A 12,350-nucleotide genomic window follows, 5' to 3' on the forward strand; every position below is an offset into this window, starting at 1 on the left:
TGCAAAGTACGCTGCGGACGCTCTCCGGCGCCAAAGTTCTACGTCAAACACCTGCGAGGTATTCATTCAAGGTGCTATCAATGCGTCTCGGGCGACGATGGCGTTTTCTCGGGAAAACCAGGCGCCGCTAACATACGACGAAATGGGAAAAGGTATAATATATCCCTTTTCTTTGCTTTCTGTTTCGTTTGTATTTTCACAGACTGGTGAAGTCTCATCTATGTATTTCATTTGAGCCGGGACATGCCTGCTTGCTGCTTGGTTTAGCATCTGTAACCCTACCCCCACACTTTGTTGTTGTGAATAAGTCCACCAAACTAACCAACCCACCATCCCAGCCCTCGCATCCCTGGACGACGAGATCGGGGCGAGCGACCTGCTCATGAGCGTGGCGCCGCTGCGACTCATCTCGGTGGGGGGGTCGCTGGCGGTGCGGGTATGCCACAACCGGGAGGCGTCGTACGACATCGACTGCATCCTGGACCCCAACATCGCGGCGGCGACCGACTACCTGGTGGAGCTGCAGCGGGCCATCTCGGCGGTGGCCGAGCAGGGCGGCTACATCGAGGACTGGCTGAACCGCGAGGTCGAGCTGTTCGTGTCCAAGGACCGCCGCATGGACCTGTTCCTCGAGTCGGTCCAGCAGGGCATCACCATCTACGAGGGCGCCAACCTGGTCATCTACGCCGGCCGCCTGAGCTGGGCCCTCGAGCGCAAGGTGCGCCGCATCGCCCACGCCCGCGACCGCCGCGGCAACAAGGACGTCGACGTGTCCGACGCCGCCGCCCTCGTGCGCCTGATGAGGCAGGCCGGGGAGCCGCCCATCAGCTTCCGCTACATCCGGGAGCTCAACCTCAACGGGTTTGAGCTGCCGCCCACGGACGAGGCCATCCAGGAGGTCGCCGAGCTCTACGCGGAGAAGTACGGGGAGGTGGGCATTGCGGACATGGTTTGGGATGCGGACACGGCCAAGTGGAAATACCAGGGTCTCCAGAACGACTGGGTGTGGTGCTGAGCGAGGGGATGCGGGGAAAGAGGGCGGAGATCATATCCTAGATGGGAAAGCCGGGGGGAGCACAGAGCTGTCACCAAACAAGACAAATTTGACAAATTTTTCTGGTCGCGCGTTGGCTGTCAAGGGTTCGTTCGGGCCTATCAGACGGTGTAGAACCACCCGGTGGCCATGTAAACGTTGCGGCGGTGGAGGGGGCTGTCGAAATACACGTCTTCCTCTGGGTGAATAACGAGCTTCTCCTGCAGGGGGGGCACCTTGGCCGTCCACGACGGGTGCGTCTCGGGCGTGAAGGGCAGCGCGTCCGCACTGCGGTGCACGATGGGCTGGTCGGTGCGGCGCAGGCCGAGCTCCAGCCGCCACGTAAACGAGTCGACCAGCACATCGGCCAGGGCCGCCATGACGGCGTACTGCTCCGGGTCGGCGCACTCCGGGTCCGGGAGGTTGGCGACGGCCCAGCGCGGCGACGACCGGCGCCAGAAATACTCGGTCTCGTACGTGATCATGTGTCCGTCGGCGGCGCAGAAGGCCTCGTAGAGGCGGTAGAAGGACCGCTGCGGGGTGTCGCGCGCGCGCCACAGCGGCATGGAGCGGAGGTAGATCAGGTCGCGGACCCGGCAGCGGACGCCCTCGGGGTCGGCCATGATGGCCCTCGGGGGCGGTGGGAGCACGGCGCGGAAGTCCCAGGTCGGGAAGGGCCAAAGGAGGCGCAGGACGAAGAGGTAGGGGTGGGGCTCGGGCGGGTGCTTGAGCGAGCGGGCATGGCGCAGGGCGTTACGCAGACCGAGGCCGGACTGGGTCGGCAGGAAGCGACGGCGGAACTTGATAAGGGGCCACCGGTATTTCAGCGGCAGGTAGCGGAAGTTCCAGAAGTAGATGCATATCTCCTTCAGCCGTTGCCAGAGCATCGCTCGTGGCGGAGAGAGGGAGTTGGCTAGTCGAACGGTCGAGCGGTCGAACCGTAGCCCTCCTGTTGTTGAAGACCCGGGTAGTCTCTATCGGCGGTGGAGTTTTGGAGGATACTCTCCGGTCTCCGGTTTCCGGTTTCCGGTCTTCACTCTTCGCTCTTCGTTCTTCATCAAAAACGTGTTAGCGCGCCACACATATCGATCCCTGAAAACAACATAATAAAAGAAATAAAACATCACATAAAACAAGAAAAATAAAATAAAATAAAACAAGAATTCACCAACAAGTATCACTGCAGGCGCATGTTATTTTTGAGCCAAAAGCAGGCCCAGTCTGCGGTCGCCGGGACCCGAAAGTACAAAAAGTAAAAAAATGCGTATTCCGTGTGGCCGGGTCTGGCGGTGAAGTCGGGGCGTGATGCCAGATTTGTTGTTCGAAACTGAGAAAAGAAAACCGATGAAAGACGAAGGCGGCAACGCGAAATGGAGCCTCTCTCGGACCCTGGACGAAGCAATCCTAGCCCGCCATGTGACTGGTCAACGGGGCGGTCCGCCAATGCGTTGTGGTCCCTGTGACGTCACTGGCGGGAAACGGAGCAGACTACCGTCAGCGCTAAACGGTGGTGCATACGCCCTTGTTACGGTACCCGATGTGCCGATTCAGGGGCACGCAACGACAGAGACGGGCGAAAGGGAGAGGTAGCATCAAGACAAGCAGCCCAAGCTTCCAACTAGGAGGAGAGTAGCTACTACGCCCGAACTAGAAACCAAGCACAGTCACACAGAGACAATAGCCCCCCCCCCCCTCCTCTAGTCCGTCAGTGACACAAGAACCCCCCTCTAGTCAGTCAAGCAACGAAGCACAAGACACCAGACCGTCCGACTACAACAACACACACGTCGTACAACAAAAAACCTAGTGCTCGCACCACACACACATCATCACAGAGACACAAACTGACTGACTGACTGAACAACACCCGCGAGTTGAAACTCTTGTCATGTATTGCAGCCGAGATATCCCCCAACCCAAGGCTCAATGCATCCCTTCCATCACCCACACCATCTCATTTGTCTATACATAACAGCCGCCGCCGCCGCCGCCGTACAAGGCAGGCTCAGGGAATAAATAGCACAGTCCATAGTCCCATACCCCGACATGAAAAGAAAGGAGGAAACCCATAAAGCAAGCAAGCAAGCTTTTCTCTGTGTTTTCTTTTGCTCTCCCAGCCCCGGAACCCAAAAACCCCACCCGAAAAAAAAATATCAGATAGCCTCTCCCTCGCGTGTCTTTCCACGCGCCTGCCGCCGTATCCTGTTGTTGGTTGTGTCTCCGTAGAGAGTGAATGACATGAAAAGAAAAATAAAATAAACAATATTAAGTCAGAAAGGGAACGAGAAGAAATGGTTGCCGCCCCGGTGATGTGGGGGGTATATGGTATCAAAGCAATGCAACGGAGCGCCGGTCCTGTTCCTGTCGCCGCAGGAGGGAGAGATGAATGATTTGTACGCTTGTTGCGTAAATGTGTGTTTGGGGCCTGGGTTTGATTGAAGGCGGCCGTCGGGGTTGGATGTAATGTAGCGGCGTGGTTATATACGGGTAGGTATTTGGATTTGGATCGTTGGGATCGTTGGCGGAGGGACCAAAAGCGGAAGAGGCGACTTCGTATGTGTCGGCCGAAGAGTGACGGGCAGCGAGATCGACCCGGCCATGACTACAGCTGTACTTGACACGCCGCTCGTGTATATAATCGTCGTATCGTCGTGATATTCCCGGCCGTCGTCTCTCTTTTCCATCTGCGCCCCTCCCGGCTCAATTCCCAATTCCTCCTCCATACCGTTTACGGCGCCGACCAACTCGCAAGCATCCACCCCCACCCACCACCAAACCCACAACCCACTCAACCCCCCACCCCATCTCATCCCACTCCTACCCCTCAAATAACCATCCCTCAAATAATATTCGCAATACTAATCCTCTCCTCATTCTTACTCTTCCCACTCCCCGCAGCCGTCGGGCTCCCCGACATGGGCGACCCCCCTTGACTCAGTCTCGAACCCGGCCCCGGCCCCGGCCCCGACCCCGGCGCCACCATCGGCGGCAGCGTCGCCATCTCCACCCTAGCATCGTGTCCGCCCATCTCCATCTTGATCCCCCTCTCCTGCTGCTGTTGCTGGTGGTGGTTCTGGTGGTGGTGTTGATGTTGGTGCGGGTGTTGGTGCGGATGCTGGTGCTGGTGTGGGGGGTGTGGTGCCAAGACGGGTGGGAGCGGTGGAGGAGCGGGAGCCGAGGTGTTCCACGCTTGGTGGTGCTGCTGCTGCGGATGCGGTGGTTGTTGCTGATGGTGGTGCGGATGTAGGTGTTGGTGGGGGTGATGCGGAGATTGGTGCTGATGTTGGTGAGGGTGTGGGTGTTGTTGTTGCTGGTGGTGGTGCTGGTGCTGCTGTGGTGGTTTCGTGTCCGGCGCCGCCGATGTTGGTGACGTACCCGCGATCTCGCCGGTCGCAAACCTTCTCAACGAGCTCTCCAACCGCTCCCAGCCCTCCGCGCCCGGCCCCCAATCCCATCTCTCCTCGCTGGTCAGGCTGGACCGTGCCTCCGTGCCGAACAAGCCGGGCTTCCCGGACACGGTCACGGGCGCTGGCGCTTCGCGGTCGTTGCTGCCCGCCCACACCCACGCTGTCTCCATCCCCGCCTGCAGGTCGGCGCTGACGTATGCGAGCAGCTCCTCGTCGCGCAAGAGGGCCTCGTTGACCGCTGCGGGGGAAGGGCGCTGGGGTGGCGGCGGCGGGCCGTAGGGCGACGGAGGGTGGCTGGGTGAGGGAGCCTGCGAGAGGTACGCGACGATCTCGGCCCGCCGGGAGGCTAGCGCAGAGACGAAGAAGTCGAGGTACCGGCCGCAGGACACGGCGACATCGCGGTGGTTGTTGATGGCGGCCAGGGCACGGATGCACGCGGATGCTTGTTCGAAGTAGCCCGTGAGGAGCAGAAAGAGAGTGCAGCGGAAGGTATGGGTGGCGAGGAGCGCGGTGGCGCCCTCGGCAATCGAGGCGATCGGTGTACGCGCGAGGAGGGCCGCGGTTTCGAGCGCCGTGTTCATACATTGCTCGGTGGCCGCCAAGCGGACGTCGGGTGGACATGACGGAAGGAGATTGTGCCGATGTAGGAGGAGCCGGGCGTGGAGGAGGTAGGTCAAGGGATTCAAAAAGGAGGGCATCAGAGATACAGTGCTCGTGTGCTGGCAAGCCGGCGGGAACGCGCGCCGGCACAAGATAAAATGCTGATCGAAAGTCGCGAGGCGGGTGGGTGCGATGACAGGCGAGGCGAGCGCCCTGTTCAGCGCCGTGTACGAACGCACAACGTTGACCACAGCGAGGAGTGAATGCGTGAGCCCTTCGGCACCATCCGGGAGCCTCTGGCCGCGGTCCGATAAGTGATGATCGTCGATGGCTGCTGGCAACAGAGCATCACAGTCCGAGTCGTCGATGAGCATGGGCCTCCCCATTTCGATGGCTAGGCTCCGGTCGAGAATATAGATCGTCCACCACGTCCTCCTGCGCATCTCGGCTTCGACGAAAGATGCCGTCCCCGGCTCGGTGTAGAGGCCCAAGTCCTGGGCCACCCTGACCGCACGTCCCAACCAGCTGCACGCCGCCGACTTCAGGTTCAGCTCGTTCAAGGCCATGGTGACCAGCACGAGCGCGCGTGCGTTGTCCAGCTCATAATCATCGCTCCATGGGTCGATCAGTGTCCGTGTGGTCTCGAGCAACTGGGTGGCTGAGTATGCGCGGTTCAAGTCGTTCTCTGCCATGAAGAGCCGGCCTACCGTCAAGACAGCAAAGAAGACGGACATGAAGGCCTGGGATGCGCGTAGCGGGTTCCCGGGCCGGTACAGGCCGTCAACCGTCTGCGTCAGCGTGTTCCAGTGTAGGATGGGTGTTACGGAGTGCGTCGATGTGTAATAGGATCGCAGCAGCGCCTCGGTGGTTTGTCGTGGTGGCAAGATTTGTTGGAAATCTCGTAGCTCGGGCGCCGCAGACTGTCGATAGGGGGCGGGCGGCTTCCATATCCCCCGCGAGTAGGTCCTCAAGTTGGACCTCGCCCTAGCAAGGTCCTGGACGCCCGTCGGCCTCTTCTTCCGCTTCGGCTGCTGGTTGATCTCTGGGAGCAGGAGCGGCAGCTGCTCGACACTGTCTATGTCCATATCAAATTGGCGGCCGTCACGTTCCTGCAGCATGCGGCGGAGGCTGTGGTTCTCGCGCCGGATCCTTTCCATCTGCTTCTCGAGGTCCTGCACTTGCTTGATGGACGACATGCGACGGTTGGTCTCCTTGGTGAACTGGCACTTGACTCCCCGGCTCGAACATTCGGAACAGCTTGTGGTCTCGGTTGCGTCGCACTTGACCTTCCTCTCACGGCACGCGTCGCAGCTGGGGTCCTTCCTCCGCTGCCGGTAAGCGCGCTTCTGTGCCTGGGAGCTGCTGCTGTTGGACGGTAGGTTGGCGTGATGCGCCCGAGGCGTCCCAGCTACCGACTCACCCGACGGCAGCGACTCCCGTTCCATCATGGATGAGCTAGACGTGAGGGGCGTGTAGGACTGGAAAGAGTTCGGGGGAAGCTGGTGGACCGAGGGGAGCGGCGGTGGGATCCCTATGGCGTGGAGCGGCGCCTGGTTCGGTCTCGCGTTCGGGGTGGCGTTGCTCGCACCTGACCTCATCAGGCCGCCCATGTACTGTTCGGTCGGCTTGGGTGAGGAGGCTGAGGCGGCGAGGGACGAGTTGTAGGGCCGCACTGAGGGGTTGGGAGATCGAGGATACGGGTTGTGCGCCGCAGACGCCATGGTGTCGGCTTGCTTTAAGAGGCCTGTTGCCAGGAGCCCGATTCGGAACCCGTCGCCGCAGACTCTTCCGATAAGATGGGCGCTGGGGGGGTTGCCAGTCAAGAAAACATGCAGACGGGAAATATGTTTGGGGGGGTGGGTGGGGGAAGGGGGATGAAGGAGTTGAAGAGGCAACTTTAAAGGTGAGCCTGGCCTGCCCTGCTCCTCGCTTGTTTTTCTCTCAACACCCTGGTTCTCTCAGTCCACACACAGGTGTGTAGTGTGGAATAAAAGTGCGGAGGGGCCCTTGTCAGGGAGACTGAACCTTGAACCACAAAAGCTCCACAAACTCCACGCTCATACACACGACCAACCCACAGAAACACACAGAAGACGAGCTTTCGAAGCTACCATAAACGGACGCAAGATTTCTTACTTGGCCGTTGCGGTTGGCGGCACCCCGCAAGTCCCTGCAAAGTTGAGTGTTTTTGGCGATGTGCAGCAGCCAGTGAGGGTGTCGGCGGTGGTGGCGGCAGCAGGAAGCAGCAGGAAGCAGCAGGAGCACTTGCAGCGTCTCAAAAAGTGGTGATGGTGAGTCTTGTTTGGAGCATACTCCAGTCGCGCTGTGTTCGAAAAGTCCCGGGGTAGTATTGTGCGGTGTTGCAACGCCGTGCAACCCCAATGCCGCTCTGATCCGCGACCCGTCTGCCCTCGTCCTTGTCCCGCAGTCTCAGGGAGCAGCAGCAATATTTGTCGGCAGCTGAGCCGTTTGGTACCGGGACAGCCGCAATACAACCATGTGCTATAAGGCGGCTCTATTAGTAGCACCCGTGGGCAGCCGGCACGGGCCCCTGGAGGAGCATGCGGTTTGGGAGGTGTGTCCTTGGGCTGGGGCGCGTCGGCAAAACCGAGCGCGGCAGGCGTGTCTGCTGTGCGAAGCGGCTTCAAGGAGGGATGCTCGGGCAAGCGCGCTGGAACAGAACGGAGCTGGCTAAGGCGGGACAATAGTTACAGCCTGGGTAGTCGGCACACACGGAGCCTGCAGCCACCAGTCGGAAACGATAAAAAAGTTGGCGAGCGGGGGGGTGTGGTGGGAGGCAGAAGGATGGACGAGGCCACAGAGCCAGCGGCAACGCGGCGAGACTGGCGAGAGAGGAAAGGTGAGGTGCTGCGCGCTTACACCCGTCTCGTAGTGGCGGGGGAAACACGGGGACATGCAGCAGCAAATGGCGGGCGCGGGTTGAGCGACGTGAACAGGAGCAAGCGAGCGCACTTGCCGTCGAGGAGCGTGGTTTGAAGCAGCGAGAAAGAGGGCAACAACCACGCGCCAGCCAGGAGGTCGAACGAGCCCTGCCAGTGCCTGTCACCGTCGGTGGGGACAGTTGTGCCGCTAATCTCACCATCCATGCCCTTTGCGCGCTTCCATGTCCGGGGTGGTTACTGTAATAGAGTTACGAAATAACGTTGAAGATGGGTTACCGGTAATCGGTTTCTTACCGGTCTGGGGGGAGCATGGCATGGGTTGAACAGGGGTGGGTGGACAGGCCCGCAGCAGCAGCAGCAGCGCAGCAGACTGTGTTTTGCATACAGTGCCCGAGAGCCACCAGCGTCCTCCATGCAACTGTGTAGACACAAATCACCCGGCTGTGCCCGGGTCCCGCCCGCCTCAGCTCAGGGCTCGCGTGGGCGAGACGATGACGGTCCGGGCGGGGAATGTATCCCTGTCTCAGACTCGACTAGCTCGCGGTGTTGATGCTCGTCTCTCCCAAAGCCTCCTGGCTTGAGACCTCGGCCGCAGAAGAGGGAAATGTGGCGTGAGAGAAAGGGCATTTGCCGCCCAGGTTCGGTCAGGCGCGCTTTCGAGCCGATATTGTGGATTCCGACAATGACCATGGGTCCCAGACCCCTGCGACAGGGACCCCGGTCGGCCAAGTGACGATTCGGCTACGATGGCCGCACGTCACCATCATCAACCGTCTCCGAAATCCTGTCGTCCGACAAGGGAGGTCAAAGAGACAACCATGGAATCCAAGCGTAGCAAATCCCGCCTGCCACCCAGCCACTTTCAAGCCTCGAGCAAGCCACTGCCTTCATTGTCGAGAGCCTTCGAAACCTCTTGTCGTCAATACTCTTTTTTTGTCTTTTCTTCTTGGTCGATGTTCTGCCAGCAGCTGAGGGGCACGAGATGAATGGCTTCCGCAGTACGAAGTAACTACACAGTAACGACTCCCCGACTCCCGTTTGACCACGGGATGCCAGGCACTCTCGCCTGCGACTCGCTCGCTAACTTGGACACCTAATTCGGTCCCGATGTTCCCGATCCTTGGCTGTCTTGTGGGAACTTCCCGGTTGTGTGCTGACGAGGATTCGTCACAGCTACGCGGCGGCGAAACGAGATCGCTCCGCGCTCCTCCTTTCCTGTTGGTGGGCGATGGCCCAATAAGCGAGTTAGCTGGTCTCAAAAGACACCGGAGCTACCTGGTTAGTTCTTGAGTCTCCAGCTGCAAAGTTATCGCCGAGCCAATGGCCAGCGGCGAGCGCTGTGTTCAGCAGCATCGTTGTTAGTGCCCTGCCAAGCCGGCGAGCCGGAAAGCGCGTGGAGAAAGCGACCAGGCTCGCCCGGCAGCCGGAAGACGAGGCGTTTGTTGCTTTCCTGCGTGTCAGTAGATACCGTTACTCTGAGCGAGCAAGTTTGCTGAATCTATGCGCTCACAGCAGCAGTCCAGACCACATCCCATGCTGAAATCTTGCTTAGCCGGGAACAGCATACTGTGGAGGTAGGACTCGTTTGGTGGGTTCGGCGACATGGTCGACATGGCCAAGGCCGTGCTCTGCTCGTATGCCCACAGTTACATAACTATCCACTCCAGCGGGACGTCTCTTGCGTCGCGGTGCTGGCCGGAGACCGGGTTGGCAGCCGAAGTCCCTTGAGAAGCTTGAATCACCATTAGTTGAGACGGGTCGCGCCATCATTGCCGTGCTCGTACCGGTACTGTGTCGTCGCCTCTCATTTGATGGCTTATGACAGGGTCGGTTAAGCTCCGAGGAAGGGATGACAGCTGAAACGGGACAGAAAGCAAAAAGCGGGATCGATGCGGGACTGTGGGGTGTCATTGAAATCTCCCGTCACCATCCGGAGTCCGGCTCGTCAAAGGAAGACACCCAATTGATGGGATCTTCTGGGTGCAATCTGCACTGGGCGGGTGTGGCTCCGTGGGTGTGGACAGAGTCGCATCCTTGACCAGCGAAACACCAGAACCCAAAAGACAGGCTCGGCCAACCGTATCCAACCGTCGCTTGTTGTTGTTTGTTGTCAGTCACAAGAGTCGACATTACTACTCTGTGAACTCGGATGGAGCCAATAGCTCTCGACCTTGGTGCATCCTGCAATGGTCCGACGCGGGTAGACTAATTCGCTGGGATGGTTGCAGTCTCTTCTGCGACTGAGAGAGTCGAAGGATCCATCCCCATCGGTTTTGCAAAATGAAGCATCAACGGTAATACGAATAATACCAATCAATCACTAGCTGCTCGAGTCAGTTGGTGAGTCCCGAATGCCGAGATTCCTTTTTTTGCGGGGGTTCTTTTTTTTCTTCATGGATGAGGCCGTTTCCCTCGGCTACCTTTCGTCCGGATTCAACAGAATCAAAGCCGAAGAAGGTGTGTAAAAAAAAAATACACACAAGCCATTGTTGGAGTTTTTGTTCGAATTCACGAATTGGTGCGCAGGGTGGAGACGAAGGGCAGAAGGTTTCCACCATGCAACAGCTTGGCAAAGAAGAAAATGGTTGGACCCTTGATCCATGCCAACCATGCGCCGGGGCCAGGCGCAGGACCAACCGGCACCCGACGGACGACGCCATGGAAGCGGGCCAGTGGGGAGGTCGAATGTTCGCTCTCGGCAAGAGGTGTCAGGTTGTCACTGACCACTCTGTCGACCGTTTCAAGGTGATGATGCACGAACAATGACAGCATTAATTAGTTTCGGGACTGTCGCCCGGGGAAATTTCCGCACAACGATCACTCTATCTTTGACTATTATTATTGTATTTTGGTTCAGGAAGAAGTTACTCTACTAATTATAGAGCACACCACAAAATCTAGTATACTGATTCCTGGTTCCGACTTCCTGGCTCAAGGTTCTGACCCGTACAGTACATTGTAACCAGACAATGTGATTGACTAAGTGATTAACTTGCACTGTGCTCGGTAAGTCATCCGCTAAACTTCTGGACAGCCCCTTCCATCCATGCTAGGAGGCTAGGTACTCCATGCAAGTCGCAAGTTGAGCTCAACAACGCTGCGGCGGCCCAGGCGCTTCAGGCCAAATTGATGTCTGCAGCAACGAGAGACGAAGGGCCCAAAGAAAGGAGAAACGCCAGTCGCAACTGTGAAGTTTCGCTCATCAAAGGAATTTTCAGAAGGCGTCATGCAAGAAACACCCATTTCAGCCTAGACTGCCCCACCAGGCCAAATACCCTGTACCGGGAAGGTGCAGCTTGCAGTGGGCGACACTAGTATAACAATACCTCAGGAAGGTACGCTTCAAGCCTGGAAGATGCCGATGGGAAACTCTGCAGTTGCGACCCGATGAGCCTGGAAATTTCTGAACAGACACTGGCCGCCTGACCGTTGAAAGGGCCTGGGCCTTCTTGGCGCAGAGGAAAGAACCTCGCATCTTTTGTTAGGTCGATCCACGCCAACGAGAAGGAACCACTTAACCTCAAGTGCAAACCGACGACAACAAGACACCGAAACCCGAATCATTCAAGGATGGCTGACTGTTGGGATATTCACATACCGCACCGCACATACCGAGGTAAGTTGTGTCTCCCCTCGACGTATCCATGTACGTATGTATGTACCTTACCTTACATACTTGTATCATGCGGACACCCCATCAACGATGCGGCTCCGATGCAGGACGGCGTCGCACGGAAATGACCTTGACCGAGCAGTGTCGGCGGTTATGCCTAATCCCTCTGCTGTGCAATCCACCAAGTGTTTCACGGCTTGGGCAGAAAGGCCATGATCTGCGGTCCACGCCGTTGGGGCCGAACCAACTCGCCGGCTTCAAATCACAGATGAGGCAGGGAACCGCGCTCCCCCACCATCTCCAGGGCATATCCTGCCGAGGAGGAAGCCATGTCATGTGGTGGTTACACAGATGCTCTGAACTTTCCGAGAAGGACACACCAGGCGGATGATTCGAAACGAGCTCCTCCGAGGCAGCTAAGATCCTCCCATGATCGGGCGAATGTTGCCCGGCGCAGATCGGCAACTTCAAACGACGGGCGTGAGACACGGCTCCAGAGATGCACAGAAGCAAGCAATCGGAGGGAGGAACCGCTGCAGCATCCCGAACCAAACCTGCCTCTAGGGCACTAACCAAGAAAGGGGACCGACCCGGGGTGAACACCGAATGGGATGTACAGCGTTGCTCTCCGAAATACCTTACAAACGGCAGAAGTCGTAACTAACCACAGCGAGTTGAGACTCGGGCCCAGGAAGACAAAAACAAACGGCTGTGCTGTTCCGATTTACGAAGAGCCCAGCAACCCTTGTGACCGCTACAACAGCCCTACGAGTCCAACTTATTGCGCGGTCCTT

At 58.3% G+C, this 12,350-nt stretch overlaps 3 protein-coding genes across 3 annotated transcripts; 1 reads left to right on the top strand and 2 right to left on the bottom strand.

The window, feature by feature from the left end:
• The first annotated feature begins 157 nt into the window (after positions 1 to 157).
• On the top strand, positions 158 to 1,085 carry F5144DRAFT_338104 (uncharacterized protein). The gene has a single exon (XM_066784199.1). The coding sequence runs from the start codon at positions 383 to 385 to the stop codon at positions 1,013 to 1,015; it is 633 nt and encodes a 210-aa protein (XP_066639488.1). The 5' UTR covers positions 158 to 382; the 3' UTR covers positions 1,016 to 1,085.
• On the bottom strand, positions 1,012 to 2,105 carry F5144DRAFT_337952 (uncharacterized protein). The gene has a single exon (XM_066784197.1). It carries the CDS (start codon positions 1,918 to 1,920, stop codon positions 1,156 to 1,158), a length of 765 nt encoding a protein of 254 aa, XP_066639489.1. The 5' UTR covers positions 1,921 to 2,105; the 3' UTR covers positions 1,012 to 1,155.
• Positions 2,106 to 3,872: 1,767 nt separating this feature from the next.
• F5144DRAFT_605300 (fungal-specific transcription factor domain-containing protein) lies at positions 3,873 to 6,761 on the bottom strand (the record flags this gene model as incomplete). Its single annotated transcript, XM_066791417.1, has 1 exon — positions 3,873 to 6,761. The coding sequence occupies one exon, from the start codon at positions 6,759 to 6,761 to the stop codon at positions 3,873 to 3,875; it is 2,889 nt and encodes a 962-aa protein (XP_066639490.1).
• Positions 6,762 to 12,350: the final 5,589 nt, after the last annotated feature.

The sequence above is a fragment of the Chaetomium tenue genome, assembly GCF_020726465.1.
Source record: "Chaetomium tenue strain MPI-SDFR-AT-0079 chromosome Unknown F5144scaffold_6, whole genome shotgun sequence".
NCBI lineage: Eukaryota > Fungi > Ascomycota > Sordariomycetes > Sordariales > Chaetomiaceae > Chaetomium > Chaetomium tenue.

Bases quoted from the DNA above. Each gene is read 5' to 3' on its own strand.
- F5144DRAFT_338104 (XM_066784199.1), top strand. From the start codon at position 383: ATGAGCGTGGCGCCGCTGCGACTCATCTCGGTGGGGGGGTCGCTGGCG.
- F5144DRAFT_337952 (XM_066784197.1), bottom strand. From the start codon at position 1,920: ATGCTCTGGCAACGGCTGAAGGAGATATGCATCTACTTCTGGAACTTC.